General features: G+C 43.6%; 1 protein-coding gene across 4 annotated transcripts; it reads left to right on the plus strand.

Annotated features, from left to right (window-relative positions):
• The first annotated feature begins 1,788 nt into the window (after nucleotides 1-1,788).
• Nucleotides 1,789-12,484, plus strand: LOC111152680 (TM2 domain containing 3). Of its 4 annotated transcripts, none has more exons than XM_022511242.1 (6): nucleotides 1,794-1,903; nucleotides 2,383-2,475; nucleotides 4,255-4,412; nucleotides 7,969-8,143; nucleotides 10,154-10,229; nucleotides 12,149-12,484. In XM_022511242.1, exons 1-6 carry the CDS (start codon nucleotides 1,813-1,815, stop codon nucleotides 12,312-12,314), a joined length of 759 nt encoding a protein of 252 aa, XP_022366950.1. In that variant the 5' UTR covers nucleotides 1,794-1,812; the 3' UTR covers nucleotides 12,315-12,484. The 4 variants fall into 4 exon arrangements, with proteins under 4 accessions (XP_022366952.1, XP_022366950.1, XP_022366951.1 ...); XM_022511243.1 differs by having other exon boundaries at nucleotides 1,799-1,903; nucleotides 2,398-2,475; XM_022511244.1 differs by lacking the exon at nucleotides 2,383-2,475 and having other exon boundaries at nucleotides 1,789-1,903.
• Nucleotides 12,485-18,055: the final 5,571 nt, after the last annotated feature.

Raw genomic sequence — 18,055 nt, forward strand, 5'->3', positions numbered from 1 at the left:
CAGCACACAGTGTTTCCAGTATTTCAGCTATGAGCTTATACCACAGTAAGCTGCTCCCTTAGAGTTAAATTACTTTTTTCATGAGATGACATTCTACTGATTTACACTGTTAACTTTAAAAATAAAACTGTCCATTATTTTACCAGCAAAAATGGGTTCATTTGGGAAAAGTAGATGATTTTTATTTTGAGGCATGTAAGCTATCCCAAAACCATAGACAAGTCTGGAAAACAAAGGAGCGAAGGCTGCTCTTTCACAGAGTGAAGGGGGCAGGGGGGAATTGGGAAGGGCTGTTATAAACAAAAAGTCCACCAAAGTAAACTGGGAGTTGAAGCGTAGTGGCTTTTCATTGGCTGGGCTGTCACCCCGGCAAAGAGAAAATCTTTGCTGGGGTCAGAGTACAGGCTCTTGCTGCTAGGGATGCAAGGTGCTTCTCTTGTAGTACAATTCTGTAGTCCATTAGGAATGGTAGGGCACGAGAGCTCCCCCTTCTGGCCTCCTGGCTCCATCTTAAATGGAGTTTCCTTCACTCCGTTCCACAATTCAAATGGATTTCTGATTTTAACTGATAGGAATGCCTCACTGCTCAAAACCGAATTGAAATAGCTTTATGCCAATAGAGAATTTAGCTACCAATCAAGAAGTACTTATTGGGCGTTTTATCTGGCTAGACGCTGTGGAATTCAAAATGAATCTAAGACATGCTCTCTCTTCTCAACACCTTTTTTATTTAGCATCCTAAACAGTTAGTAAACAAAACTGTATTATGTATCAGACCTGTATGGTACGAAGAGGCGCAAAGTATGTGATATAATTTTTAAGGTAATATTTATGGAGGGCTTACTGTGTGCCAGACACCATTCAGTATATTCTCTTCATTCATCAAAACTGCTAGTGAAGGAGTGGGGAGTCAGAAGGCCCCCAAAGAATCTTGTGGCAGGTGGGTGGGAAGGAGGAACGCAAGTCAGCATCACAGGACAAAGTAGGCTTTGACGAAAATAGGCGCAATCGGCCATCTGAGCACACAGGGAGCCAGAGGCCTGGGGGTGCAGCTCCCCTGCCCAAGGCTGGCTTTCTCCAAGGAGGGGCCCGTGCTTTGGACCCTCCTTTCATATCCCAGGGTTCTCGTCCCAGTACCTCTGGACCTGAATACTTGCCAGGTATATTTACTGTCCTCTCCCAGGCTCAGAGGAAATTTCTGGAAGCGTCTTTAAAGAGTTGGCTAGTGGTAACACCCACAACTGATCACAGAGAGATGCTAGTTGGGCACTGAGCAGGTCCGCAACGCAGAAAAGGGTGGCGTCCTTTGGGGCTGCCTGTCACAGCGCGGGGTGGGGGGAGGGGGGGGTGTCACGTCCCTTACTGGGGTTGTGCCACAATTTCTTCATATGCAAACAAGTACCGTCTCGATATGCAGTCAAATACGTCATCCCCACCGTAGAGTACCGAGCAGTTTTCAACCTCTCTATATACATGATGGCCAACTTCCCAATCTGCGCGCCTCTGACAGCAGCCACTTAGGCGTGAATTTCGGTCCCGGGTGACCTCCCCCAGTCGCTAGCCACGGAAGGAGAAGGGAGCGCCTCGTCCGTGGGGAACTCAAACAACCTCACAGCGTCGCGGCCCACCACCTCCATCCCAGCAGCGGAGACGGAGACCCACGCCGCTCCGCAGACCCCGCGCGGACCTGGCTATGCGCCTGCGTCCTGGGCTCCCCGGGGACGCGCCTGCTCACGCCCCCACGGTCCGCGCCGACACCCCGCCCCTTCGCCTAGTCCCGCCTCCCAGCCCGGATGTGCGCGCGCCGGAGAGATGGCGGCTGCGGCGGTCCCGTTGTGGGCCCTGCGCCGCTTGTGCCGGGTGCTGCTGTTCCTCTCCCAGTTCTACATCTTGTCGGGCGGGGGTGAGTTAAAGGCCGGGGTCCACGCGGGGTCGGGCTGAGCGGTAGCGAGGCCCCAGGGAGCTGCGGGAAGCGTCCGCGCTAGGCCCGCGGACGGAGGGCGGAGGCTGAGTGCCGGGCGCGGGGCAGCAGGTCGCTGCAGCTCTGTCTTCCGGGGGTCCTGGCCGCCCTCTCCGCGGCCGCGCCTTCCCTCAAGGACCCCGGCTCATTAGCCGAACTCAGCTAATGATCCCTGGCGTGGGGTTCCGAGGGCTCGGGTGTCGGCGGGGGAAGCGGACCTGGAACCCGATATCACGCTTTGTTCCCTCGTTGCCCATCGATCCAAATTGGTGTAGACCCCATTGGCGTTTCTTTGTTTAGTTTTCTGGGCAGTCAAGTTGTGAGGTATTCATGAGCAGTTATTGGCCTGGTGTGGACCTTGCGTCTCAACCACACAAACCAAGGTTTTCCTATCCCAGGATAACATGTTTCTCTAATTGTAGGATCCTTAAATTTAGAGCAGTCGCAGCCGCTGGCTCAGTCAATAAAGGATCCGGGCCCAACACGTACTTTCACAGTAGTTCCCAGGGCAGCAGGTACTAGACATTTTCTATTCTAGTAAATGTGTATATTTATATCTAGTGGTTTCTTTCTTCTTTTAGATAAAATAACTTTCCGGTTTTTTTGAAATTTTTATTGTATTTCAGGTTACGTGAACTAAAGACAGACACACAGATGTTTTTCTGTAGACTCTCTTGATATTGCAATACCTTTTGACGTTCTGGCCTCATCTTTTTTTTTTTTTTTTCCAGTTCCCCATTCCTCATTTCTATCTCTTCATTATTTTTCCGCCTCGTTCATCAAGATCACCTTCGACCTTAGTGCTTCTTTCCCTTTAGAAAATTTCTTTTTCTTTTTAAGGCCCTTCATTCCTGGGCATGAGAGGCTCCTCCCAAGGCTGTGTGAAATGGAAGGATCACAGACAGAATAAGACTTGGACTCTAGGTGTGCATGAGCTACTGGGAGCTTGAGCAAGTTATTCAACCCTTCAGCATTGCTTTCTTCATCTTTAAAGTGGTGAAGTTAGCCTGACCCTCTAAAGTCATTTTGGCTTTGTGATTTCTAAGTGTCCAACTTCAGCCACGTAATCAGAATAAAAGAAAAGATAAATGTTATTTTGCAGAATTGACTATGTAATCCAGTGACTTTAAGTTGGATCAGTTTTAAATGAGTCTTAGTGTGTTTTGCTAAACAGAACCTTTGTCTTTATAGTTCATCCCTTTAAAGTTCCATTAGTTGAATGAACTGAAACTGACAGGTATTTTACTGATTGTTATTTGGATGTTAAGACTACTACAAGACAGGAGTATACTTGAATTTTTTTAAGGATTTTATTTATTTATTTGACAGAAAGAGATCACAAGTAGGCAGAGAGGCAGGCAGAGAGAGGGAGAGAAGCAGGCTCCCTGCTGAGCAGAGAGTCCGATGTGGGGCTCAATCCCAGGACCCTGAGATCATGACCTGAGGTAAAGGCAGAGGCTTAACCCACTGAACAACCCAGGCACCCCCATACTTGAATTTTAAAGCACAGATTATAGAGAAAGCACAAGAAATTTTATTCTTGTGAAACCTTTTTGAAAACATCTCTTCTTCCCCCAGGAATACCTGGAAATGATCGTTCTCTTAATTGATAAAAACATATTGTCCTCCTGGTAAGGTTGTCTGGGAAAAAAATTAGAACCCACTGAACAAGTTATTAATAAGAAGAACTGTGTTGGACATGGGTAGTATAAAACTGTAAGTGGTACTAGCAAATTAAGGCTCTTTGAAGTACCAGTGTAGAATAATGATGGAGAACATTTTCTAAAGTTGGTACCCTGTTGTACTGAATGATTTACTCTGGAGGGTCAGTGTTGTGATTACCAAATCCGTGAATACAGAGGAAAAGAATACTGGATTAGAAACAGAGATTTGGGTCACGGTTCCAGTTTTTTCACTCCGTGATCATGAACAAACCTTACCCTCTCTAAGCCTTAATTTTTCATCTTGTTACAGAGTAGATTTTTTTGAGGCCCAAACTTACATCCAACTTTGTGTGTACATTGTATGTACATAAGTACCTTTGATTTTCATGTTCTTTGGAGGGCAGTAATTAAATTCTTTGTACTTAGCTGTTGAACTCTTGCCCCAGCTCACACAACTTGGTGGCAGAACCTTGCTTTAATTGCAGGTGTCTCTGACTTCAACCTTGTCATTTTCCATTCCAGAGCAGTATTTCATTACTAGCAGTCATGTCCCTTACCCTAGGAAATTGTTTTTTCCTGTGGTGCTGATCAATGTTATATGAGAATAAGCTTCTCTCTTACTTTTCACAGAAAGTACTGATATCCCACCTTATGTGATGAAGTGTCCAAGTAATGGTTTGTGTAGCAAACTTCCTGCAGACTGTGTAGAATGCAAGACAAATTTCTCCTGTGTCTATGGGAAGCCTGTCACCTTTGACTGCACGGTCAAACCTTCTGTTACCTGTGTTGTAAGTACTGCTACTTACTAATTTGAACTAAACTCACTGTAAACCTCAAGCTCTAACTACAGTTTAGACTTGACCGTGGGGGAAATCCTGAAAGAGAGCGAAGAGAGCGCTCTGCATTCCACAGGTAATATTTTAGGAGCAAAAGTAACGTGATCAGAAGACTGAAGCTTCCATTTCCAGGTGAGGTTTGGTAACCAGGATTCAAATGGCAATTTCTTGACAAAGGAAATTGGAGCAATTATCAGACTCCTTATACAGAAAGTCAGAAATAGAAAAGGCTCATGTGCACTGTTGCCTATTAGAAATGACCCTGTTACGGTCATCACACCTATAGCCTATCTCTTGATATTTTGCCAGACAGGAAGGGGCCTAGGAAGGCTTTAATAGTTGGTGTTCCATTGAGTGCTCTAGGGATGCCTGCTTCCAAGCTGCTTGACTCTGGTTGCCTTTAGAATCACTCCTGGAACCAGCCCCAGGCCTGCTAACTGTGCATAGGGCCTGGAGACTCAGGTACCTGCACTTTTAAACTGGACCGGGTAAATTATTGCACATTCCCTCTATTGCACTCACCTGCTGGTTGAGAGGAAGCGTAGAAATGATTAATGAAGTAGTGTTTTACTCTTGGCCTTGCTGAAACTAGCTGTGTGGCTTATTAATCTTTCTCTTGTTAAATGAGAGAAATGAGCAGATGGGCCCAGAACCGCGTTTCCTAAAGTGTTTCTGTGAAACCCTACTTTTGGGAAATAATCGTGGAAGAAAAAACAGATTCCATACAACATCTTCTCTTGCAGACCTCTTTTGACTCGGCAGTCCTAGTGTTTCTGTCACTTGAACAGGGTTCCTTCCCCCTCCAGTCTTTGGAACTTGGTCTGTGGAGGGCCCGATTGGAAAGTTTCTTACACCCTTACACTCTTTCTGTAATTTTCCTGGTGAAGTCTAGTATCTGTGAGGGGGAAGGAAGGCTTGACTTCAAAGGGGAAATAAAATTTTGTGCTGTCAGTGTCTGAATTTAGTTTTCAGGAACTTAAGTATTGCTGTTTTATATTTTGTATAAGCACAGCGGAAAATTGAGCTTCAGTGCCAGATGGTGTTCTTGACTGCCCTTGAATTATTAGTCTTTGTGGCTAAATCTTGTATACAGTATTCTCCCTAGTTACCTGATAGTGAAACTTACTAATTTGAAGGCTTTTAAAAACGTTCTTTCTACCTGAAACTAATGTAGCACTGTGTGTCAGCTATACTCCAGTGAAAAAGTGAAAAATGTTACCTCATGGGTCTGACAGATAGTAGGTACTTCGTGAAGAATGGGAAAACTCTGACGGTCTGGGGGAACTTTTCCAGAATTGTGGTTTGCCTCAGCGGGCTTTGATATTCACTCCCAGCACTGGTTACTGAGTGAGACAGGATTCTCAGTTTCTTCCTTCTTTAGATGTTTCCAACATAAACAGTTTCATTTAGTAGGAAATAGCAGAAGATAGGAAAAATAACAAAGGTAGAGAGAAGTTGCAGAGCTTAAGGGAAGTTTCTGAACTCCTCGGTCATGGTGCCTGCTGCCGTCCTCAGCCCCTGGCCGAGATGTGTCCTGGGCGGGACTTTTTCTCTCCTCCTCCTCCTCCTCCTCCAGGAGCTTTCACATCACCTGCCTCCTCTCCTGGCCAGTGACCCTGAGTCCTGTCAAAGCCCAGGTACCCCGTCCTCAGGGGTAGGACTTGGAAATGTGCCCAAGAGAGCGTGGTCTGTCTTGAAAGTGGAGAGCAGGAGAATACGTGAATTGGCTGCCTGGAGCGTGCTGGGACCGCTGTTGCCTGGTGAGCCAGGGCACTCACGTGTGTTTTCTTCATTTGTTTTGTAAAGATCTGTAGGGTCTCTTCTTGGTAAATAAGTTACCATTTCCGGAAGGAATCATCCACGACCGTCCGGTGCAAGCATGCAGATGCTTATTTTCACTCATCTGCACGTGCATGCACGCAGGTTCCTCCCTGCCCCTGTTCTTTTGAACCTAAGTGGCAAAAAAAAAAAAAAAAATGAACTCTTCTAGTCCTTCTCTGGACATGCTGAATAAGGACCCCCAGGCTAAGGGAATCTGACCTGGAATCTTTTACAGAAAGAAATGTAAAAACCCTGCATCCCCTGCTTTGTCCGATCCCTCCTGTTCCAGTTACGGTGGTAACTGCCCAGCCAGTTGATGTCTTCTGGAAATGTGCTTGTCAGAAATGTTGCTTTGCATTACTCAGAGAAGCTATCAGACTGCTAGTGTATCTGAAGCGGGTGTAATGCCTTCCCATGGGTTCGGGGTTCTTAGTAATGACAGCTGTTTCAGGGAGGGAATTGCCTAAATCAGATGGTGCCTCCCCCAGTTTGGGTGTTATTCATAAATGCAGTTTTGCTCTGATCAGAAAAATTAGTAAATTAATACTTTAGAGATGACTGACCATTTAAAAATGATTTTGAAAACTATTACGTTATAGTGTCAAGTGGGGAAAAAGGATACAAAATACTTTCAAAATTGCACTTACATAAATCTGTATTATAGGAATTAAAAATGAAAGATTAAAAGTTGTTCTCTCTAGGGGTGCCTGGGTGGCTCAGTGGGTTGAAGCCTCTGCCTTCGGCTCAGGTCATGCATGATCCCAGGGCCCTGGGATTGAGCCCCACATCGGGCTCTCTGCTCAGCAGGGAGCCTGCTTCCTTCTCTCTCTCTGCCTGCCTCCCTGCCTACTTGTGATCTCTCTCTCTCTGTCAAATAAATAAAATCTTCTTTTTAAAAAAAAGTTGTTCTCTCTAAAGAGGTTACAGGCTTTTCCCTGTAATTTCCAAAGGTGCAACACGCAGCATGTGCTTCTCTTACAAGAGAAAACAACATAATGATTTTTTAAATTGAAGTGAAAAAAATCTACAGTCTTAAAAGTTTAGCGCCAACGATGAACATTTATTGAGTCTCTACATGTGGCTCTTTCAAAGTGGAGAGTGATTTTCTGGGGTGACCTGTTTGTTGATTATACCGAGTGGAGGTGTGAGTAGCAGTAGCGGCCAGGAGGTCCTGGGCCCCGGTGAGGATATTAGGGAGGATTTGCGACTCAGCCACCAGCCCATGTGTCGTGCTTTTGGGAGCACCAGACTGGGTTTCTGCACATAACTGGCAGCTCAGTGACCTTGAATAGATGTACTCATCTGTCCTTCCAGCTCCTGGTGACTCTGGAGCTTGATAAAATACATTTTCCCTTAACTTCTTTTTGTACCCGTGCTCATTATGAAAAATTTAGCCAAGTGAAAGTGGTAAAATACGCTTACCATCCTGGAATAACCTTTGTTACTTTGATGTAAATTTATGTAGATTTTTTTCCCTTAGGCATATATATTTTGGGGCGTGTGTTTTTATGATGATAGGATCCTACCTTATACGTTTGTTTTGCATACATACTGGTTTGGTACCTATTTTCCTCCCACCTTCTGCTGGTATTATTCACAAGTCTTTTAGGATCTTTGTGCCTTGTATTATTATTGACATATTCATGAACTGTTATGATTGATTCACTCTCTGTCCTTGGGCATACAGGATCAAGACTTCAAATCCCAAAGGAACTTCATCATCAACATGACTTGCAGGTTTTGCTGGCAGCTTCCAGAAACCGATTACGAGTGTTCCAATTCCACCAGCTGCATGACGGTGTCCTGTCCCCGGCAGCGGTACATGGCCAACTGCACCGTGCGGGACCACGTTCATTGCCTGGGTGAGTTGGAGTTCAAGGAGATTCATGAGCAAAATACTTTTCTTTAAGCTTATGTATGGAACTTTAATTAGCAGTTTGAGAATGAAATTTAAATTTTTTTTTTTTTTAGATTTTATTTTTTTATTTGAGAGAGAGAGATTGAGCATGAGCAGAGTGAGGGGGTGAGGGAAAAGCAGGCTTCCAGTGTGGGGCTCGATCCCAGGACTATGGGATTGTGACTGAGCTAAAGGCAGACGCTTAAGTGAATGAGCCACCCAGGTGCCCCTATTTATTTATTTTTAAGATTTTTATTTATTTGAGAGAGGGGTAGCGTGAGTGAGGAAAGAGAAAGAATCTGAAGCAGATTCTGCACTAAGCGCAGACCCGATGTGAGGCTCATTCCCAGCACCATGACATTACGACCTGAGCCGAAACCAAGAGTCAGACGCTTAAGTGACTGAGCCACCCAGGCGCCCCAAATTTAAACTGTTTAAATCAGAAACATTTATTGGCACTTTCTGGTTACAGCAGGCCTCGTTAATAAACTCAATGGTGACAGATGGTAGCTACACTTGTGGCCGGTGTGGCGTAACAGAGTTGTTGAATTGCTTCCTGTGTTGTACACCTGACACAGGAGTGTCCACTGAACATGGTGTGTCCACTGAAAGATAAAAAATAAACTCAATGAACTAAAAAAAAATCCAGGAAATATGCCATTCTCGTATCTTTTAAAATGTAGTATTTGCTAACGGAAGAAAGAGTGTGTAAGGTGTGAAGCGTGACATGTCGTAAGTAACGTTTTCCCCAAACAGCCGACGAGAGCGGTGTGCTGGCACCACAGCTGAGTGCTCTCCTGCCCCGGCTTGCCCCGTCTGCTCTCGAGAGGGGACCACCTGTGGATGAACTTTCTGATCATTTGCTTTTCTTTACATTTTGTGTAGTTCTAGCACATGTAAATAATAACGTGAGACATTAGTCAGTAGGGCGTGTTTTAGACTTCTGTAAAATAGTAGTCTGTTTATGGTCTGTCCTTTCTCTTTTCCTCTCAACTTTATGGCTCTAAGATGATCCATGTGTCTTCTTTACTTATTGTTTTTTGCTTCTGTATAATAATCCGTTGTAAGATTCTATCATAGTTTCTTTCTTCTATGTATTTGGGTTATTTACAGTTTTTTGCTCTCCCAGGCTGTGGTGCTCTTAGAGTTTTTGTACATACCTCCTGCTTGTACGTGTACGGGCGCATGTCTAGCGATATACTCTCTAGCATGTATTATTTTCCAAAATGCTTGAACAGTTCCCTTGCCACCGTTGGTGCATAACTGTTCTTGATGCACATGCTCTCCAATACTTACTATTCAAAAATATTGTCTTTTTCTTAAAGATTTCTGGGAATTCTTTTATATTTTGGATAATAACCTTTTAGTGTGCCTAAAATTCTTTCCCAGATTTTAAATAACTCCCCTCCCCCACTTTTTTGGGGTATCTTTTGGATAGAGCTTGACTTTTTTTTTTTTTTTTTTTTTAAAACCATAGCCTTTTTATTTCCTATACTTTCTTTTAAAAGTTGGAAGTTTGCTCTTTCACAGAGAGGCCTGTAATCCACGTGTAATTGCTTTCGGTGTATGTTGTGAAGTAGACTCAGGTCTCCTTTTTTCCCCACAGGGATAGCCAGTTGTCTCCAATCTTTGTGTGCCCTGTGTCCCACAAGAAGTGTTTCTGTGTGCCTGGGCTGAGCTCTGTCTCCTTTCCCCTTTGCTTGATTTATCTGTTTGATAAATACGACCACACTGTTTTGTTTACCCTAAACTTCACCTAAGTCCTGATAGCTTCACATACTTAGAGCTGTAACCCTTACTTAACTGACTTAAGCCATTAAGTGTATGCTTATCGATGGTAAGGACTAACTTTTTACCATTCACTGTAGCAAACTTTACTTACTGTAGAGAGAGTTAACTTTTAGATTTTAAATTACAAGGCCACTAGTCTCTTTGTAAGGATATTTTTATACTGAGTGTTTTCCCTTTTTTTAAGGTAACCGTACCTTTCCAAAGATGCTGTACTGCAACTGGACTGGAGGTTATAAGTGGTCTACTGCTCTGGCTCTGAGGTGAGCTTGGCTACAAGCAAGTTAAGGATGCTGTTTGGGTTTTGTGGGATCAGTGGAATCTTCCAGATGTTGAGCTCAGCCGAGTCTCTCCTTAGAGAAACTTAGAAAGCTTAGATTCTTTCATTGTGTGAGGGAGGCCCTAGGAAACATGACTGCAGGAAGTCATTTAGATGATCAGACCAGTACCTTCATGGACATTAATGGCAGGATGTTTGCTTTTCTCCCAAGATGTCTGCACATTCTAGAGATGCCCATTGGAGTCATTATTACAGATTAGAACCAGTCAGGGTTTCCCATCCTGGGTGTACTGTGAGTCAGTAACATGGTATATACTATTTAAAATAGGTGGGTTTATGATTTGTAGTTTTAATTTTTAGTAACTTCATCCTTTATTATAAAAACTAACATATGCTCCATCCTAAAAACTGGAAAATTTGAGATAAAATAAAACATGAAAAATCACCTCTAATTTCACCATCCAGAGATAACTGTGACCTTAGAATTTTAACATAAAAATGTACTTGAATTTGTTAAACTTTATAGCAGTTTGGGGGGAAAAACTACCAATTCTTACCCCCAGAGGGAAGGGCAGGTTGTGATGCTGGTTATTCACTAATTAAAAAGTCAGGGCATCTACAGTTGAAGATTTGGTGCTAGAGCCCGAGACCCTGTGGGCTGTAGTGTGACACTCGAAGGGTTTCTCACCTTCATCACTAATGACATCCAGTCCAAATAATTCTCTGCTGTGGGGCCAGTAGGGCAGTTAGCAGCATCTCTGGACTCTACTGGCTAAGTACCTCTGGCACTCCACGGGGTGATAATCGAAAATGTCTTCAGAGACTCCCAAGGTGCCCCTTGTTGAACAGCGCTGCTTTAGGGTTTGGGCTGGGGAGGGGCAGAGCCTGCCTGGCGGGAAGGCCCAATTGGAGAGTAAAAGAATAGTCCAAGGAAGAAAATTTGATAAACCAAAAATGAGATTTGATAACTAGCCATCGTCTTTGTCAGCAGTTGTTAAAATGAAAATGAACAACGGACTTCTTACTTTTTTTTAAATAATCTTTTTATTTTGGAATAACCTGAGACTTACAGAAAAGTTAGATCATTCCTATACAGCTGTCACCCATCTCCCCCTCGACTCTTCACATCTCACGTTACCGAGGTACATTTCACAACTTGACTTTTGAAAAAATAAGAACTGTTTTCTTTTCAGAGCTCAACACAGTTTCTTTCAGAACATTCACTGAATGGGATAATGGCCAGGGTTTGCTTCAAAGTACTCTGGCACAGGGGCGGGGGTGCTTAGAGACACAGCAGGGCTGGCCACATGCTGATCAGTGGTGGAGCCGGGTTGGGGCTACCGTTCTCTTCACCTCTTAGTTTTATATGTTTGGAAATGTTCCATATAAGAAGCTTGAAAGAAGTACAATGGGAAGTCGTCCGAATATTGTTAGATCTTAGAAGTTGAAGGAACCTTAAGAGTCCCATTTTTGGAGATGACTGACAGAGTTCAGATGACTTGATCTGGGGCCGCCCGTGGTGGTGGGCTTCCTCGCGACCCCACCTCCGGACTCCATGTTTGTGTCCTGCCTGTTGAACTGGCTTCCCGCTTTGTTCCCCTGCATGTGCCATTTTCAAGACTGGAAAGCAATGAGAGGGATGGATTACTTTTCTCTAAAAGAGAAACATTAGATTTCAGTACGGCGAAAAATTTTATGTTTACCTTTGACATTTAGACAGTCTTCTTGCCCATGATTATTTGGTGTTGTGAATTTGGGAAGTAGACGTTTGTGCCCTCATGAAGGGTTGTGATCATTTGAGGCCCTTTCACATGCATGACTTCGTGCTGGTATCGAGCCACAGCTGGCTGCGGCCGGCAGGTGGCTGATGGACTCCCCTCCCATAACCCTTTGCTCTTGCAGCATCACCCTCGGTGGGTTTGGAGCTGACCGTTTCTACCTGGGCCAGTGGCGGGAAGGCCTTGGCAAGCTCTTCAGCTTCGGCGGCCTGGGCATATGGACGCTGATAGATGTCTTGCTGATTGGTGTTGGCTACGTGGGACCAGCAGATGGCTCTTTGTACATTTAGCCGTGGTTATGTGCTTCAGAGAGGAGCAGTGCTTTGAAGTCTCTTTGCCGGTAGGAGTTGATGTGCTGTGACTAATGTATTTGTATGTTTTTAATGTACAGCATCTGTACTTTGCCTGCCTTGATGAAGGTAAAATAAAACAAAACAAAACAAAACAAAAACAAAAAAACAAAAAAAAAAAACATGCTTGTCTGGAATTTGTTTTTATTTGCCTGAAATTTATTTTTTTCTGTGAAAAATTGAAACTTACTCATCCTTCTCGGCCTTTTGGCTAAGATCAGGTGTAAAAAATATGAACTTACTTAAACTAGAACAAAGCTGCAGTGATTGAAAATCTGCTTAAGTCCTATGACTTCAGTGTTAGATTAAGTCGGTATGTCACTTGGATCTCCAGCCTTGAAAAGATTTTCAGTCACGATTGCAGAAAGTGGAATGTGTTTTTATTCTTCAGCTAAATAAAGTTCTCTACCTGACTTCCTTCTGTAAGTTTTGGAGTGCACCATCTCTGGCCTGGTCTTTATATATGATGCTTGAAGTAAACTGCAAAACTTTTGTGTGTAATTGCTCTGGTTTGAATTTTGTTAGTAACGTATTTGCAAGAGTACTGGAAAGTTAATAAAACTACAGGTTCCTTTAAGAAGTATGTATAGATCTGTGTTCTGTATTAAGACGGAATCAAGTAATTGTAACAGCTCTGAGGTAAAATGTTTTATTTTTCAGAGCCTTACTCCATTTAACAGATTCAACGCAGTTGACTGGCTCATTGACACACAGTGGAAGTGTTGAACAGTGTGTTTCAGTGTGAAAAATATTTTGAGTCTTTATAAATTTGTTGCAGATCCTTTCATGGAAAGAAAGACAGTTATTTCAAATGCATTTTATTTAAGGTTTCCTTTGAAACACTGAAAAATTCTTAGCGTTTTCCTTTCAAATTAGAGTATCTGAGTATTACTTTTAAATATCTGTGTTAATAAGTAGAAGGCTTAACCAGCCTATCAGATCCAGAAGCTATGACATATTTTTTAGCATATTTTTGTAAATCTCATCGGGAAAAAAGGCATCTTTTCTTCACAAGATTATTAATTACAGTTTACCTATAAACTACAGGGGAACTGAACCGCTTTGGTGTGGTAACCTGCCCCTTAGGAAGGCTTCTTTCAAAGCTCAGAATCTCTTCTGAGGAGGGGTTTTCTCTGGCTAGTTGAGTGACAGTTCCAGCCCTGGCCACTAGGTGGTACATTTCCACTATGTTGAGGGTAACTGGTTCTTTCCTAGGAACGCGAGCAGGGGCACAGAGTGTGGGCAGTGCTTCAGATGGGAGCAGCCTAGTTTGCAAGGACCTTTCTTTTCCAGGGCAGACACACTTTCTCATCCGTCATGGGTACACGAGACTCTGGGCTGAGTTGCTCCTTCTTCAGCAGGCTTCTGTTCCGACAAGGAAGCAGCTCCCTTGCTAGCTATGTAGGAATTTCCCCCTGAATCTCCTCCGTAGTTCGCTCTACACAGAAGAGGCTCGCGGACGTTGCCCTGTTGAGCTGGCCCGAGGAGCCAGGGCAGCGGTGGGAGTCAGCGGCTGCGCTCAGTGCTCGCCAGGAGGCGGGTAGCGGCTGCTTTGCCGGTTGAGCATCTTTACGGCTTTGGGGCCTGAGCTCGGTCATGAAGTTCCAGTGTTTGAAAGGTTCAGAATCCATGAAAGGAGACACAGAAATGAAATTGCTCTCAAATGCTGATAAACTTTTAGAAGGGGATGGTCTTGGGCACCTAGAAACTATAAGCAAATCAGGGATGCTTGCTATCCAGGCTTTGGTGGAGCTGATGACCTCTGTGACAGAGAACTAGCAAGAAAAGGAAGAGATTTCCAAATGCAGTCTAAACAGATTTGTGAATGATAAGTTCATACATGGCCCCTAAAAACCAAACAAAAAACAAAAAAACAAATGAAAAAAAAACTAGACTTTCCAAGGGCACCAGAGAGGGTAGGTGTGATCTCTAGAAAATTCCATGGACCTCTGCTGGCGACAAAAAGGTCATTGTTGGGTCTGACCTTCAGGCTCTGGGCTTGTGTGCTGTGAGCTCAGACTAGGGACTGTTAAAATCCCGAACAGGTAGGACTGTATCAGTCATCGCCCTCTATTGACGGTTTTCTGGAAATTCAGAATTTTATCACTGCGGCATGCTTTATGTCACTACTTCATCCCAAGAATCTCTCCCTTGCTTTGGCAGAGCTCTACCACTCGCCTTCGTAATTCCGCCTGGGCAGGTGCTGTGTTCTTTATTTCTGTCTCCCTCATTGTCCAGAGCACAGCGTCTTGCACACTGAGGCTCACATATATTTGCTGGCTGAGTTAATGCCGTGGGTGCCTCAGAGGTACCGCAGGACTTGAGCTCCTCCAGGGAGTGCAGCCGAGGTGGCTGCTGGGAGGCAGTGCGCAGCAGTTGGGCTTTGAGTAAATATTGGCTGTAGCACCATGTTAATCTGGTTTCTGCAAATTGCTGAGGAACAGCTCTGGTTTATGGTGCTTATAAAAAGGGATTTAAAAAAAAAGCATCTTAATATTTCAAGATCTTAAACTGTCTTCTCTTTGCCACAGTCTTTAATACTTTCTGCCAGAATTGCATTTATTTTTGGCATATCATCAGCTAAGGAATTTGCAAATGATTTTAACTCCTCCCGTAAGCAAAGAGTGGAAAATGAGCTATATCTGATGCAGCTTCTCAAATACAGCATCAGGACCTTAAAAACGAAGGCAGGTTCCTTCCCTTTCTGCTCTGAAGCTTCCTTTCTGTCCATGCTGTGTCTCCTGGAAGGGTCACAGAATGTTAGGGGGTTGATTTTGTGTTAAGTTAATTTTGTGACCTAGATGAATTTGGTATAAATATCTCGATTTGGAGTGTTGACATTATCTTCTACAAACACATTTTTATGCAAAATAAGGAAGCTTTGATTGAGACACTTGGACATAATTTACTAAGTAAGAGGCTCTATGGGGCAGGGCTCTGGTTCTGTGCTAGAGCCCCCTTTGTGGTCCCCACCTGGCACACAGTAGGTGCACAGTGACTGTTCAAAGAGTGAATAATGGAGGATCTCCGGGAGTAAGACAAATCCCTAAAAGTACTGCTAGGAATGTCTGGACAAAGTGGTGGAGTGCAGCTGACTTACAACAGCTCCCTTTCAAAAAATGCCTGATGACACAAACACGAGCAAGTGAAAACTGGCACTTCCTTCCTGCAAAAAACAAACATAACCCATCAGCAACAAGGAAAAAGACAACCAAATGTCAAAAATGTCAAAAAATGGTCAGAGAAGAAAAAAAAAAAAATGTGGCTCAAGTCTGCCAGGCTACTCCTGCAAATCGTCCTGGTAAGTCCTCAAAATCCAGCAATTGACTGGCAAGAGAAACAGATCGATTTGGGGAAGGGGACTATCCTTGTCCTTCCCTGGTTACTGCAGAGGGGAGCGGAAAGGGCTGCTGGGAACAGACGGGAGAGGGCTTCTGAGCAGCCAGGACTGGGGGGGTCCCACACTGAACCAGAGAAAGGCTCCAAAGCCCAAGATGACTTCCATGGGTCATGCAGTGCACTTCCTGATGAGAAGAGAAACAAGTAGAAAATCTTGGTCAAGAGACCAGAGACTAGGTATTCTAGCAAAGGTAGTTCAGTTGCCTTCCCTCTGGCTGTCAGGCCACAGAACATTGAATAGAGCACAAAATAGGACTTGCAAATGGCTCAGAGGAGAAAAATAGGGGAATTTATTCACATAGTATCATGAAGTTGCCCACATTACACAAGAACACAAGAAATGACCCACCCCTTCATACCCACTAGGATGACTATAATCAAAAGTCAATCAGCGCTCCTGAGTGGCTCGCTCAGTTAAGGGTCTGCCTTCGGCACAGGGTCCTGGGATCAAGGCCCATGTTGGGCTCCCTGCCTAGTGGGAAAGCTGTTTCTCCCTCTGCCTGCCGTGCCCCCTGCTTGTGCGCACTCTCTCTCTCTTTCTCTCTCTCTCATCTCTCTCTCCGTGTCAAATAAATAAAATCTTTTTTTTTTTTTAAAGACAATGATAGGTATCAGTGAAGAGGTGGAGAAATTGGAACCCTCTTACACTGCTGACGGGAATGCAAAATGATTGCAGCCACTTTGGAAAACAGTTTGGAAGATCTTAAATTTTTAAAACAGAGTTACCACGTGACTCAGCAGTTCTCCTGGTTAGAGACGCCGAAGAAGAAGGAAAACGTGTGCCCATTACAAAAACTTGTTCATAGCAGAATTATTTTTAACAGTCAAAAAGTGGAAACAACCCAAGGATCCATCAACTGAAGAATAACGCATACACAAATGTATATCCATACAGCAGAGTATTAGTCGTAAAAAGAATGAAGTGCTGATACACGCCATGACTCAGATAAAGCTCAAAACTATGGTGTTAGTGAAAAAAGCCAGTCACATTTCAGCAGGTGAACTTTATGGTATACAAAATATATCTCAAGAAAGCTGGTTAAAAAAAAAAAAAATGGCAACTGCCTGGAGGGTATGTATGAACACATACTCCCGATGTGAATTTGCCTCCCACAGCCTTCACTCCTTCACACAAAATTGCTGCTGATCAAAGAACTCATTTCACAGCAAAAGAAAAGTGGCAGCAAGCATGAGTTGATCCTGAGAAAGGGGAAAATGTAGTAACCAGTACTACAGCTAGTAGCCAGGCTGTGATGTTAACCTCTAGGTATTTAAAAACAAACAAACAAACAAACAAAAAACCAGAATACAAGCAACACTGCCTCAATTTTTTCTAGTTTCTTAAGGTGAAAGTTTGGGGCATTGATTCAAGACATTTCTCATTTCCTAATACAAGTGTTTAACGTTGTGAATTTCCCCATAAACTTTGGGTACATCCCACAAATTCTGTAATGTCTGATTAAAAGTGCTTTATAAGGGGCACCTGGGTGGCTCAGTGGGTTAAGCCTCTGCTTTCAGCTCAGGTCATGAACTCAGGGTCCTGGAATCGAGTCCCACATCGGGCTCTCTGCTCCGCAGGGAGCCTGCTTCCTCCTCTCTCTCTCTCTCTCTCTGCTTGCCTCTCTGCCCACTTGTGATCTCTCTCTGTCAAATAAATAAAATCTTTAAAAAAAAAAAGTGCTTTATAAGTCTTCATTTGGCTTCCTCTTTGACCTAAGGGTTATTTTTAAAAGTTAATTATTTTTTCAGAGAGCACTTGAGTGGGGGAGGGGCAGAGGGAGAGAGAATCTCAAGCAGGCTCCCTGCCCACGGCAGAACTGGCTGCGGGGCTGATCTCACGACCCAAGATCATGACCTGAGCTAAAATCAAGAGTCAGACCCTCAACAGACTGTGCCACTCAGGCACCCTGACCCAAGGATTATCTTTAAATTGTATTATTTGATTTCTAAATATATAGGAATTTTCAAGATATGGTTTTATAATTTCTAATTGAATTCTAGTTGAATTAAAACTAAAATTTTTGTTTTAATTCTTCTAAATTTGTTGGTTTGCTTTATGGCTCAAAATATCATCTGTCGGCTCGTGTCATGTATGTACTTGAAAAGAATGAGTATTCTACTGCTCCAGGTAATTGTTTTTATAATGTCAATTAGGTCAGGTTGGTTGATAGTACTTTTCAGGATTTCTACATACTTGCCAATATTCTGTCTACTTATTCTATCCGTTGACCGAGGAGTATTGCGATCCCCAGCTATAATGGTGGATTTCCGTATTTCTCATT

This window comes from Enhydra lutris, unplaced genomic scaffold, assembly GCF_002288905.1.
Source record: "Enhydra lutris kenyoni isolate GAN:26980312 unplaced genomic scaffold, ASM228890v2 scaffoldscaffold29, whole genome shotgun sequence".
NCBI lineage: Eukaryota > Metazoa > Chordata > Mammalia > Carnivora > Mustelidae > Enhydra > Enhydra lutris.